At 39.0% G+C, this 15164-nt stretch overlaps 2 protein-coding genes across 2 annotated transcripts in view; both read right to left on the reverse strand.

Annotated features, from left to right (window-relative positions):
• Positions 1-15164, reverse strand: part of LOC148723568 (uncharacterized) — a 401859-nt gene that overhangs the window by 254479 nt on the left and 132216 nt on the right. The gene's annotated exons all lie outside the window — the stretch shown is intronic.
• On the reverse strand, positions 3432-5181 carry LOC111346545 (uncharacterized). The gene has a single exon (XM_088734252.1). It carries the CDS (start codon positions 4737-4739, stop codon positions 3687-3689), a length of 1053 nt encoding a protein of 350 aa, XP_088590378.1. The 5' UTR covers positions 4740-5181; the 3' UTR covers positions 3432-3686.

Consider the following 15164-nt stretch of genomic DNA (forward strand, 5'->3'; position numbering starts at 1 on the left):
CAAATTAATTGTTATTCAGTTCATAATTATTGTTGATTCCAGTATCAACGGTTCTTCAACTCATCGTGTTTAATTATTGAAATTAATAGAAGAAGGATATCGACTACAAACTTACCACCTACTCCCCGATCGACGATCTTCACAAGTTTCACGCACTAATCGCGAGCCCAAAGATAAAGCAAACTTGAGCTTAAAGTTCAAGCATGTACAACGCGACGTCACGCAATACTAAATAAGGCCTTCATCAATTGACAAATTTCAAGACTTAGGCTAATCCATTAAAAAGGGAAATCACTTGCACATGTACCTTCTCCCTTACATTTAGATTTGAAAAATCACGTCTAGAATTTTACGCGTGCTGGGCATACAATGTTCACGTTTTCATCTGTCGGTGCACCTACAACTGCTAAAAGTAATTAAAGCCGCATCTACTTTGCTTGACAGTCATAGGAAATTTTAGCAATGGAAATACCACCCAAACAGAGTCATTTAGAATGATGGAAATATGTCAAAATCTGTTTTTTTGTGTGTAGACTGTCTAAGGCTTGACACTTCTAAAAATTATGCTGCCAAAGTTTATTAAGCACAGTCAGTTATTTTTAAGAAAATAGAGCACATCCGTTTTCAGAAAATGGGCTATATAGGTTAATAACCCTGATTTTATCGAGCTGTTTGCTAAAAATCCGCCCTCCAAAGTTTTCATAACAGTAAATTAAACAAGCAATAATTGTAAATGGGATACAAAGTGAATCATGAAATTGAAGCTGACAATATGACAAGTGCTTTCCTCAGTACTTTGCTCCTCACCAGGTTGCAAACTACATGATTCACGAGCCATGGGCTTGCACGGGATTTTTCCTGTTGTCGTGCTTGTGCATTCCCTTTTTGGTTTCCCATTTACTCGTTCAACATGTAATTCCCTGACATGTGCTCGAAATGCACCCTGTCGTGCAGGCTGAACCCTCTCGGGAAAGTTAGTAACTTGCCACTCCACCTAGGACTTGGAGTGACTCCTTTCTTAAAGTATATATTTTCCCCTAGGTTCCCTGAATTTGGGTGAGAAATGAAGTCAACATTTAAACTTACTACAAATATATATGAAATACATATATATGAACTGCGGTTATGAAACGTATATGTGCACGATCCTTCGCAGTAAAGCACTATTTAAGCAATAGTGAAAATCAGACCTGAAAAAAAATTCAGGCCTGTACGGGATTCGAACCACTGACCTCTGCGATACTAGTGCAGCGCTCTACCAATTGAGCTAACAAGCCAACTGGGAGCAGGCCATCAAATTAATTCGACATAAACCCGTAGATGATAAATCAAACAACAAATATATATGAAATACATATATATGAACTGCGGTTATGAAACGTATATGTGCACGATCCTTCGCAGTAAAGCACTATTTAAGCAACAGTGAAAATCAGACCTGAAAAAAATTCAGGCCTGTACGTAACAGGACGATAGGAATGGTGGATGACCTTCTTCGCCCGCTCGGTGAATTCAAAGCTAATATGGAGTATCACAACGTGGACTTCAATGTTGATAAAAACAAGCAATATGAAGCAGTGAGAAAGGCGATGGCGAGAAAGTATTCTTCTGGCGATGTTGACTTGTTTGGGCCAGAAGAAACTACTGCCATTCCTGAAGATGTTGAGGAGTCTCAGAGAAAAGAGTTGGTGGAAAAAGTCAAGTCAGAGAAAGCGCTGATCAAGAAAGGTTATTCCAGGGTGATGAAAAAGATAAAAGAATTGCGGCAAAAATTTTGTAATGCTGTGACAACAGGATCTAGAAGTGGTTCTGGAAAGTTGGTGATGGAGTTCTATGATTTAATGGTAAAGATATGGGGAGGATCGCCGTCAACGGAACCTTTGAGCTTTGGTGTTCAATCAAGTGTACTACATAACCATGAGAAACAACTTGGCGAAGAAAACGCGAGCGACACCTCCAGTGACCTGTCATTTCAAGCTGATCAGTCCCCACAATGTGGAGAAGCCTCTTCAGACCAGTCGAGAGGTCTGAAACGGCCAAGGTCCTCAAGTCCCGTTGTGCAATTAATCGATAACAAGAGGAAGCACATGGAGCGACAGTTGTCGTCAGCAAAGCGAGATCAAATTCTTATAGATGAGTCAAGAGAAGACAATAAGTCAAGAAAAGATCTAGCTGAGAGTATGTTACAGTCAAATCAAGTTTTTGCTCAGTCCATGCAGGCAGTAACTTCCTCAATGATGTGCATAGCTCAAACCATGAGTCGTTTATTTGAGATGTTAGCACATGCTCTTGCATTACCTGAGCAAGGCATGACTCAGCCGTCTTACACAGCTGTGCCTTTCATGTCACAACCACCAAGGTTACATGAAGGCCACATGGGCATGATAGGTCAATCCAGTCATCACTCACAGTTGAGGCAAGATGATGGTGACAGCCATCTTTTTACCTTTTAATGTTTTAAGAATATTACAAGTACTGATGTTGTATTTGCCTAACTAGTTGACTTTACATTATATGAGTTTGTAATAACAGACAGCATTCTGGTTATTATTGAAACGATTCTGTTCAAACCAAAGACTGCAAGTTGCTCTTTAAGCTATTGTCACAGTTTGTAATGTTAAATTTTTTTAAATAGCCAATAATATTGACTGCTAGTTGCAGGCAATTGTTGTTTTTGTTCTGAACTTTTGATATCACATAATTTCACAGTCATAAGATATGTTTAGATGTTCTAAATTGTTAATAGAATTGGAAATGAAGGGTTTAATGTTTTGTTTAATATGTCTGCTTTGAATTTCCATTTCATTCTCTCAATAAGTTCACTGGAAGGTAATAGTAGCAGATCCAGACCTTGAGCTATGTTGAGCCAGATGGAAAAATTTGGGTTTGGGCTGAATACGTGGACAATTACCAAAAAAATAAAACAAAGTAAGGGGGGCCTCCCCTAGATCCACCAGTAACTGGATAATGTGGGGTGATATATGTATATGAACACAACAGTGCAGTAGACATTGAAAATGAATAGGCCATCTCTCAATTACCTTAAGCCTTGTTCTTAAAGAAAATATTAGTTGCTTTGATGCCTTGCTTTGATAAAAAGGCTAAGGGAATCTCAGAAGTGGACAAGTGATAGATTAGAATAAAATGTTCAAACTTTTGAAGGGAATTTTTATGCAAGGTTTTAAAGTTATATATCCTACCTTTAGCCGTACCCTCTGGTGTAATGGAGAAAAACGTGTTTCTTTATTTCGTGATGCGAGTATAGTCACACCCTTGACCAGAAAATGTGGATTTGAAACTTAAGTTTCAAGAGCTTGAATTTCTTTTCAGTGAAGTAATTAGCTACTTATCTAACACCTCACTAAATTAAGCAGGGTTAACTGATTACTGGTACATAAAGATTTAATTGAACTGTATTATGAAATGTTGACTACTGATTAAATTATTTATTTAGTTAATGTAACCATTTACACAGTTTTTTACATCATCTTGATAAAAGCTTCACGTTGAAGGCTTCACAGGGTAAAGCAAGAATACATCTTCAGAACCATATAATATAAAGTAACACAACCTGATCAAGGGGGAAATCAAGGGAATAACCATATGATTTCGCTACTTCTAAAATTAATGTAGAACTGAGGGATATATGATTTGAAACATGAAGAATACACCATATTTTCTTTGTGTCACTCGTGGGTGACAATTTCACCAACAAATGAGGCAAGGGTGTCTCTAACCACAACACCTTCACCAGTTGTGCAAGAATAAACGGGGTCAGGAGTGGTTTTGTTGATATCTTCCTCTATTTGGTTTCGGCGCATCTGTGCTTTAACTGCTTCCTCGTCAAGGCTGCCACCACAAGACTCGCAAAAGTTGTGGAGAACAAAGCAGGCATAAATTACTGTGGGGACCATGTCTGTATTTAAGTCGATCTTTCTTCTTAGAATAGACCACCGAGCTTTAAGTCGTCCAAAAGCACACTCTATTTTGTTACGAGCAGAGCGCAAGAACTCATTAAACAAAACTTGGGCGTTGGTTGTGCATGACTCGAATTCTTTCATGCAGTAAGGTGTAAGGGGATACGCTGGGTCACCTATGACATAGTTAGGAACTTTGTGACACTCATTACTTAACGTGTTGAAGGTCTGTGGTAAACTTCCACTTCTCATCCTGTGATTTAAGGTTGAGTTAGCAAATACCTTTGCATCATGGACACAACCTGACCATCGGCAATCCACGTCTATGAACATCCCACGATAATCACATACCGCTTGTACATTGAGTGAATAGTACTGCTTGTAACAAAAATAGTCGTGGGAGTCAGTGGATGGCGTTTTGATAGGAACATGGGTACCATCAATGCATCCAAATGCCTGTATCATACCAAACTTTAACTCAAATTGTGAAACCTTTCTCTGCATCTCCTCTACAGTTCGTGGCAAATGAATGTACTCTGGTCCTAAATGCTTTGTGATTGCGTCGCAAACTTCCGAACCAACTTTTGAAACGGTACACTGGTGAATTCCAAACGTATTCGCAGTCATCCACATAGACCCTGTGTCTTTCAGGTAGTACAGTGTTAATGCCACCTTCTTCTCAACTGAAAGTGCCCGGCCATTTGGGGATTTCGGGTCTGGAAATATACGGGGTCGCAGTTGTTCGCAAAGATCTTCGAATTCTGGTCTTGTCATTCGAAAATTTTTCTTCCAATCTTCTTCCGGTGATACGCCTGAGAACATGTTCCGCCACCATTGATCCGTTCTCCCGTCGTTGACCCATCTTGTCCGTTGTTTTCGTCGGAGCCGCCGAAGTTTCAATTCTTTGCACTTCTTAACAATTAAATTTCTCTTCCGCGCAAAGTGAGTCACCAACAAATCAATATTCCTCTTTCTATATAGCAGAAACAGATATCACAGTCCATGCAACTGCATAAATGCAGAAGATAAGACAGCCAACTGCTGGAAAAGGGCAAATTCAATCATTCGCCGCATTCTCGTAGTGCAAGTTTTGAAAAGTACAACTCCCCGCCATAATACATCGAGAGGCTCGCGCCTTCTTCGCGCCAAAAAATCAAAGCTCGCTCCGGTCTCCCGCGGTTCATCACCATAGCCATCAACCGGGCTGGCTCGCTTTATGTAATACCAGGCTGAATGTCATCTCGGCACACCAAAGCAGCCCGGCTCATGTAATCAGGCCCTAAGTCATGGACACATTACGCTTGAATGAGTTTTGAAGATACTTAAATTCCAATGGGTGACTCCTGGATACAGTTGAATGGTCACAGTTCACATTTTAGCTATCGGTCAGTACAAAATACAGACTGCAAACCGGGTACGAAATGCAGACTAGGTGCAAACTGCAGATTGGGTACAGAATGCAGACTGGAAATTTTGAAAACTGTTATTTCGTCTGATACATGATAACATATGTCATCTTACAACTTACCGAGTGTCACGCAATCGCCTTTTAGCAATCACTTTCATGATCATTTGCACTATTTCGGAATATTCCTTGCCCGTTTCTTCGCATATTTTGTTTTTAACAAAGTGGCCACTGAATTCTGTTTTTAAAAAAGCGGCCACAATCGTTCTCAAATAGAATTTGAAGCCATCGTATATTAAAAAAAAAAAAAAAAGACAGCTTTTGTATGTTACGAACTCTTCACCTTTTAAACCGATATGAGTATATTTTCAAATTGTTGACAAAAATGTTGACTTAGACCAAAACTGTTCCTTGGACTTCATATATTTTTAACGTTCAGGGGTGTACACACAATGATTTTCACAAATTAATGTCTGCGTAGTCACCAAAAAGACGAGAGGTAAAACCATCAGAAAAGTAAACAATTGACCAGTCACGAAAACAACGCTTCGCTTTCCCCTATAAAAAATTGCCGCTTACTCATTTTAGCGATATATAACGATATAAATACGGACGGCTCGCAGTGAGAAGAACGATGGCTTGAAACTGTATTTAAGAACGGTTGTGACCTGGACGCTTTGTTAAAAACAAAACATACCCGGGAACAGCGAGGAATATTCCCCAATAATGCAAATGATGGCGAATGACGATCGCGGAAAAGCGATTGTATTAAGCGTCTTCACTCATAGTTACACCTTTAGGCTTTCAAAGAGCTTTAATTCGGTTACACATGTGCTAACTGTGACGAGTATTTTAATTAAAATCGAAACTCCTTCGATAAAAGGTCGAGTTAAATTTTAACGTCACAGCATTACTTCGGAAATGTGATAGAGGCGTCCCCGTATAATTTCGGAAGGTCGCTATCAATATTGATCTGCCGTCGACATATCGATTTGTTTACATCTGAGTGAGTGACACATTTGCATATACTGCCCCATTCTAATAGTCGTTTGTACGCTTCGCGTACCCACGACTAATAAGAGGACTAGAATATAAAAATATTCTGTGGATCAAGCTGCATCTGATTGAGCTGTAACGCTTCGAGTACCTGGCGCAATTACCAGATTGCCTTTCGTATTTTAATTTGATGTTATGATAATGACTGACAATAATGCTGATAATCATTATCACAATATAGTTATGAAAATCTTTTTCACATTCATTAAGAAAAAAAATCTTGCAATCTGCCTGGCTCTCAATGGTGCAATTTATTCACGAATTGCACCCTTTGCTCTTAATCGCATCTTTCCCCTGCCAATGAAACAGCTTCACTAAAACACAACAACCAATCAGATTTCAAGGATTCTTTAAGGTAACTCATTAAATTGCTGGAAAAGGAAGGACAACTTTTGCAACATTTTACAAACCAGCTCAGTACTGGATCAATAAAATATTTCTACGGAATGAAAATTCCTGTATTTGAGGGACTGAATTTTGCGTTTTCAGAATGGATGTAATAAAGTGGTTATTGAACTCTGTGTCATACAATCTTGGTCTGAAATCATACTTGTGATTTCAAATCAAACTAGCCCTACGCGCCCTCTCGATTTTGAAATTACGCGTATGATTTCAGACCTAACAATATACAGCATGCAAACATTTAAGCTTTGGTATGATGGTTATTGCTGTCGACCGATACCTAACAAAGAAAAAGTACAAACGCTCGATTATTTGTGACAGAGAGTTTAAAAGCTTGAGGCAAGCTCTTGAGGGAGAAGCCCGACTACTCCAGCAACAAGCCAAAGGCAAACGGCCAAACCAGTGAACTATGATACGTAATAAAAACTACTAGAGAGGAAAACAATGATATTTTTGCTTTGATAACATGATTTTTCTAGTAAAATTTGGGATAAATCATAACTCGTAAATTTTCCAAAGCCTGTAAATTGCACTTGTCCGACGGGCTCATTACTCAGTTCAATTACCATTCTCAATCAAACAAACGTGTAATGGGATTTTTCAGGCCCAACACGGTCCGACAACGGATAAAACCATTGTAAATAGGTTCAAAGTGATTGAAAATTATATTTGTCTTCATCGATCATGGATCATACTTTATTTTGTCTTTAAGTTTGATAAGAGCTGGAAGCCAATGATAACGGTTCGTGATATTTTTCTCTGGTTAAACGTAGAAATGTGCTCTGATTGCAAGTGCGACTATCTTCAAAGGGGAAGTTCCTACCGCGATTTACACCTGCGCACTAAACTATGTGGACGATATAGCGACAATTATTGACAGGGATATATCATCAACGTCCACTGGAGAGCTAGATTTTACAGCAGTGTTTCTGGATCGATGGTCTATCTTCGTTTCGTGTCGGATGATACTGTACATTATACAGGATTTAATTTCACCTTCATAGCCGCGTCCATCATAGGTGGGTAATAATATACAAAGAAGGTCTCAATAGGATGATGGCTGGAACAGCTATCGGTTACAATTTTGGCCATTTCACAGCTAACGGTTAATTTATTTCCATCACAGTCAAGGGGAAATTTCTTACGGTTAACTTCCTCTATGACTAACGGTTCAAATTTTCCAATTTTTACGCCTATCGGCAAAATGTTTTTGCCATTTTACGGCTGATGGTTATCTTGAATGAGACACTCAACAAACAACCAAACAAGAAAAGGAGCAAAAGGTCAATCAATCGAGGAAGCAGGGAGAAACAGAAAATATTTCAATATAAAGATAGTGCAATACATTCATTATGCTTGGATGTAAGACTTTCCCGGGGTGGAAATTTAGTCAATCGTTTGAGAGGAGGCTTTTACAAAGTCCAGTTGCGACTCTACTGAGAAAAAGAAAGGCAAACTGAAAGAGTCAAACCGCAAAAGAAAAATTTTTTGTCGATTGCATTATTTTTTAAGACGGAAAGTTTATCGCTAAGCCTTGACTAAATCTATTAGACCCAGTTTTGTTTCTGTGTTACGTCTCTTTCAACCCACGGGCAATCTACAATTTGAGACTGAGGAGTCCAAAACTCACCCTTCTCACTCCTGAGCTTTGCGTACACACAACAACCAAGGACCCACCTTGCGTCCCAGAGCTTTTCTTGACATCAAGCTCCCCCCCCCTCCATTTTCATCGGCTATAGCCGGCAGGTTTTTGCAGCCTACTGCTTTAGACTCTCCATCAGTCTCCAACCACAGGGTGTTCACCCTCTAGCTATGGCAGGGCATGAACCTGAATGTCATTCTTGCTACATACGGGATAACCTTATTAATTTCGATAATTAATTTTTCATTTTGGAGTGGGGAAGACCAACTATCTAATTGCAACCGAAGATGACACCATTGAGTTTGGCAAACCAAAAGTTGACATTGAGAACTACCCCCAAGGTACGCAGAACTGTGGCTTTTAATCGTTCCTGAGGGACGGAAGGTCCAGATAGACTTCGACATATTTGAACTGGAAGACAGTGAGGATTGCAAAAATTATTATGTTGAGTTCCGTGAAGCATCCGTCGTTGATGGTGATCCTCAACTAATATATGGCCACTATGGTCCAATCCTGACTAGTCGCCTGTGTGGAAGTACAAAGCCGAACTCGATACTGAGCCGAGGGAACATGGTTTGGGTTCAGTTCATCAGTGACAGAAACTCTACTACTTTATACAAGGGATTCAAAGCTTCTTTTAAGGCAGGTGTGTTATAGCAATGAGTTTTGATAATTTTGTATTTCGTAACGCGGCACATATGAGATTTTTACATCTTTCTCCTTTGGAAAGTATACCTCATTTAACTCTGCGTGAATAATCATCTAAGTGTTTAATCACTTGCTAAGATAGCAGCACGACAATGTTTTAGTTTTTTGTTTATTTGCTTGTTTTTGTTTTGTTTTTTTAGAAACACTAACTTTTTTCCTTTATCTGGTCAACTAATCATTCTAAGCAACATATGGCAATCTGCGGTCTTTCCTTACACTTAGGTAGCACGGAAAGCCGTAAAAATCTTGAACAAAAGCTCATCTTTCAAACCGGCAGTCTAAATCCCACAGGGATCAACGAACGCTTTTCATTCCACTGATTTATTCTTGTTTTTCTCGTTGCCTTGTTCCCACCAATAACGTAGCTCCATTTTCTGCCTTTAAAAGCACACACAACCCACAATTCCTCTATTCGCTCCGACGAAGGGCTAACGCTCGAAACGTCAGCTTTTCTAATCGTTACGGTGGCCAATTTACCATTTCAACTTTGTTGATATATCCAAATTATAACCATGAAAATGAATGATTAGTAAATTGTCCTAAAATCAATATTTTTCATTTTATCAGGACATGGAAGATTATCTGTCAGAAGTCCAATGATGCTTCTGTTGCTCTCAGCTCTGATCATGCGCGTGTCAAGGAAAAACTTGTTCTAGTCCCGTCGAATGTATCCAGGAGATGTCTTTTGTTCGCTGAAGTTTTGAATCATACGCATTTAGCTTATCGCTGATTACGGACTGAAAAGTTTCAATATCAAGGACTTTAAGAAGCATTTTCCTTGTGAAGTTTTGTCCCGGAAATCTTTCTTAGATAATTTTTATCCCTCATCGGATCTAATTTCTCTGTGTGTTGTGGTTATGTTTTTTTCCATTTTGCAAAGTTTTTCACATTCTTTTTAGTGTTGAATCGATTTCATTTGTATGCATAAATTCATTACAAGAAAAACGAAAGTAAGATATTAAACCGGTTTGAAAGCCCTTAGTCCAGAAAAAGCTTAAACATTATAAGCATCTTCAAAATAACTTTATATATGTTCGTTATTTGCTAAGCGTGAGGTCAAGATGGCTGGAAAATGGCACAGTTCTCTTTTCCATTCTTAAGGACTGAGACGAAGGCAAGGTCCCTAAAAAGGCAAAAAAAGGGAACAAGGCTAACATCCAGCCATTTGACCCAACAAGTTTGGTTAATCAAGGATTTATCATATAGCAAACCTATATCGCTTCAATAAGAATCAAGAATGACCTGTCTTTTACCGAGCACTAGGAAATCCATGTAACTCTGTGTTCTAACTTTTATATTTTATGGTTTTTATTGCACAATAAACGGCTCACGAAACTCGTCCATGTTTTCTTAGTTCCAACAGGTACCTGCCGATTTTACGACTCCATTGCCGCATTGCCCTAAATAACGAACTTTGTAAATCGTCCAATTTGCGCGGGATGGAAGTGGGTAATCCCGAGCGGGTAAGATAGGCCGATCTTTCCCGTTCGGGTAGCCAATTACAACAAAGGATTCGCTTCATCTTTCCCACTGGCGCTTCTAGGTAGTGCGCGTGTCCCCCTGGACTGCCCCCCGCCCCCGCACTTGAAAAAAAAATTGTAACTGTTGGATATTTTTCAGTAGTTGTCCACTGTATGCAATTAGGTTCAATTAAGGTTGAAAAAAACGTTTCGAAGTTTTCAACCCGCTCCAGCCCTCCCACACAGTCAGTAAGCACATCTTATCCTTCTCTGTGTAATATGTACCACATTTTGTCGGTGCAAACAAGAGTGACTTTCTCTGTTGATCAGATTAATGGAAACAAATTCTTGTAGTCAGGATAATCAGCTGTTTTATTCTGTCTGAATTGGTGGGAGTTAGGTTTGTAGGTATTTCATCCAGAACATTTTTTAGTTCAAATCCAGCAGTCATAGAGGCGGCCACATTTAAGGTGATTACCAAGGAATTAAAGTTGTCGAACAATCTCTTTTCGAAATTTCTCTTGAATTTTCTCCACCATATCACTTTTTCAAAAATTACAAAATATTGGGGACCACTCATTAGCTATCGCCGGGGGGAGGGGTTGAGGGTACCCCTTCTCTATATCTAAATCCTGTGCTTTTGGAACCATTTGTATCTAATTCCCTCAAGATTTTTCAACTGCGTATGAAACATTGTGCATGTTAAAGAATTCCTCGAATAAGTGCCCCACCGGGGCCGAAGCGCTCATTCGGGATAAGGGGTGGGGGAGATAAATTTGTAATAAAATTTTTCACCTTAAAGAAATAATTTGTACATCTAAATCATACTATGAAGAATAAGTCAGAGAGCTCGCCTAAAAACAAAATGTCAATTGACTGAGCTCATCCATCGATTAACGAAAAACAAAGCAGTCTGAAAAGTTATCGGAAAGCGTGCACGCTTATTTGCAAGGAGTTATCATCCCTCCCCACTCCTTCCCTCTAAGCATGCAACTCTAGGAAAAAACGAACACTTCAAAAAATCCGCCTTAGCGTAGTTACTCTTAACACTTCATTCGTAAAAAAATCTCTGCCTCGTGGCTTATCTCGATTGACTGATATTACTAGTCTAACTAGAAATCCTAGGAAGTCTTAAAACTCCTATAAGTGCCAAAAGTGCAAAGTAATATTGTGACGATAGGTTTCGCGCCCAAACTGACCTCTCGCGAACGGCATAGCAATGACGGGGAGAACTAGCTTAATAGAGACGACTCGGCAGCGAGAACGGGAACTAGTCATGGTTTCCTAGTACAGGCGACCGCTTCAAGTGAGTTTTTACGGACGTCATGGACGAAACAATCTTTTGATTCCACAGTAAACTTTATTCTAGATCAGGCCAACAACTGACATGACCTCTAGCGTACCCAAATTCGTAATCCCAGATGTAATCAAGGATGTAATCTAAAAACCTTTACAAAGTAATTACTTAAATATAAAACTGGTGCGAAGTTCTGTTGTCTTCTAAATTGAAATTATTTGAATAAGATTATAAAAGAACGGTAAAGGCCTCTTTGGAGTTAAATGATTTACATTTAAATATTCATATGTCGGAATTGAGAGAGCAGGTTCAATAAACTTTAGGCCATTAAAATTAGGAAACTTAGGTGGGAATTCACAGCTTCGATATTTAAAGTATACCTATTGTAATTACAACAGAACAGCTTACAAAACAAGTTGAAAAAAGGCAATGAAAGTTTCTGCTTATTTATGCAAGGTTGGTGTTAAGTTTGGTCATATGAAAGGAAATTGAGATTACGAGTTTAAACTCGGCTGCGAACTCCCATGAGAACCAATTTTTCCAGAAAGATCACTAATAATTATATACATAGAATTCCACTAATAACGAACAACAAAAGTAACGAGATACAGCTGCGTAATACAAAATCTATTTCCAAAAACTACTGTGGCTTTTTATGTTTTTAAAATATCACAATGAAAGAACTTGCATGAATTGAGAATACCAAAAACAACGGATGGCAAGATTTCCATATAACCCCATCCATTAAAAACTGGCACTTTAACTCTAATTTGTGGTGGATATCAGAGTCATCACTACATTTCCACCACAAATCAGAGTCAATGTGCCAGTTTTTCGATAAACGTGGTTACCCTGATTCTATCGATCAAGCGGGTTACCACCGCGCCCAACTTATTGATCGACATTCAGCACTACAAACGTCACAAAAGGAAGATTCCGACCGCATTCCATTCACTCTCACGTTTCACCCTAATAACCACTCAGTTAAATCCATCATTCTTAAAAACTTTAAATTACTTCAAAACGATCCAGAGACAAGCACTATCTTTTCGCAGCCTCCGCTCATTTCATTCAAACGCGACAAAAACATGGGCAATTTTTTGGTCAGAAGTTGTTTTCAGACTAATGACCAACCAGGCACTTTTAAATGCGCTCGTGCACGATGAAAAACGTGTCCTTTCATTCACAACACTGAGAAAATATTGGGACCCAAACGATCCATTAGGATCACCGATCACTTCACGTGCACCTCCGCCAATGTAATCTATTGCATAACTTGCACTTATTGCAAAAAGATTTACATCGGCGAAACAGGCAGAAGACTAGGTGACCGATTCCGAGAACACCTTCGCGACGTGGAGAGGAATGACAAGGACACATCGAAACCAGTCGCTAGACATTTTAATTTACCTAACCATTCTAAGCAACACATGGCAATCTGCGGTCTTTCCTTACACTTAAGTAGCACGGAAAGCCGGAAAACTCTTGAAAAAAAGCTCATCTTTCAAACCGGCAGTCTAAATCCCACAGGTATCAACGAACGCTTTTCATTCCACTAATTTATTCGTGTTTTTCTCGTTGTCATGTTCCCACCAATCACGTAGTTTCTATTTCTGCCTTTACAAGCACACACAACCCACAATTCCCTTATTCGCTCCGACGAAGGGTTAACGCTCGAAACGTCAGCTTTTATAATCGTAACGGTGGCCTATTTACCATTTCAACTTTGTTGATATATTCAAATTATGCATAGAGTTTTGCAAAGAAACCTTTATATTTAGTCTTTAGGAAATGGAATGCATAATTTATGTATGGGGTTATATAGCAATCTTTCCCAACGGATAAGTATGCTTAAACAACCACACGGAAAAATCCCTAAATTTTCCGGTATCATTATAAAGTAGCTGTTGACAGTTTTATTACATCGTTCGCAGCGCCCGTGGGCAAGATGAAGCGAATCCTGTGTTCTGGTTGGCTACCCGAGCGGGCAATATAGGCCCATTTTGCCCACTCGGGATTTCCCGCATTGATCCCGCGTATGAAAAAAATTGAACTAGAACTACCTGCGTAACTCTTGGACAATTTCGGCAATAGAAACGCAAAAAGCGGCAAAAGATAGTCAAAACAAAGAAAACAGAAACGACTTTCCTGAGTTTGTTGTGCAACAAACACAGTTGGCTCTCTTTTCTGGCTCTCGAAGTCATTCTGAATTCTTAATGAAGCGAAATTTTTTTACAATTAGATAGATCTTTTATAAACTAAGTTTTTTCGGTCAAGATGGCTGGATATTAGCCTTGTTCTTTTTTCGCATTTTATGGACTTCTTCTCGGTCCATAAAAATGCAAAAACAGAACCTGGCCAATATCAAGCCATCTTGACCTCACTCTTCGTTAATAACGCATATATCTCATAGCAACCAGTCAGAGGGCAATTTATAATATCGTAACCTTTAGCACCTCTTGGCATATTGCAGAAATCATAATATTTCAATTTTGTACTTGGAAGAAGTTTCCAGATGCAGTTGTCTATCAACAGTGGTACACGGTGGCGAAGATCGTTCGTTTAAATGGTTTGTAAAGTTTGGCTGTTCAAGGGAGAGGAGAAACAACGTCTGATTTCAGGTAAGGTCCATTCCCCATAACCAGGAGATTGCCTTATTCAAACCTCCACCCCTCCCACCTACTTTCCACCACCCTATAGAATCAGTTCTGACTTTCATGAAGTTTGAAGCTTAATAAGAAAGAAAGCTTAATAAGAAAATTACAAATTACAAATTAATCTCATTAATTTAATTAATCTAATTATTATTGATCTAATTTACACTTTCATGTTCATGAAGACCGTTCACGCCCGCAAATAGGAGGAGCTAGTTGAGGCGGGCGAGAATTAGAGGTACAGCAGTGGTGATAGAGTACAAATAAAGCTTAAACATAAATTAATAACATTTCCAGAAAAAGACAGCCACTTAAAACTCGTATATACAACTGCATCATTAAACATAAGAAAATAGTAACACTACAATGTAGAATATAAATTATAAAGCCAGTTTATAATTAGTAATTTTTTGAAATAGAAGGGGCGATTTAACATAGTAATCCTCAGCCTCTAGGAACGAAAATAACATGTCCTTGAAGAGTTTTTTGAAAGCTCTCTTCGGGAGTTGACGAAGAGCATCGCAAATGGAGTTCCAAAGTTTAGCTCCGAAGCTAGCAAAAGAGCCCTGGCTTTGATTCAGTCTCGATGGATTAATATAAAAATTGCCGAAAGAAGAGAACCT

The sequence above is a fragment of the Stylophora pistillata genome, chromosome 9 (genome assembly GCF_964205215.1).
Source record: "Stylophora pistillata chromosome 9, jaStyPist1.2, whole genome shotgun sequence".
Lineage (NCBI taxonomy): Eukaryota > Metazoa > Cnidaria > Anthozoa > Scleractinia > Pocilloporidae > Stylophora > Stylophora pistillata.

Coding starts and splice junctions, on each gene's coding strand:
- LOC111346545 (XM_088734252.1), bottom strand. CDS start 4,739: ATGTTCTCAGGCGTATCACCGGAAGAAGATTGGAAGAAAAATTTTCGA.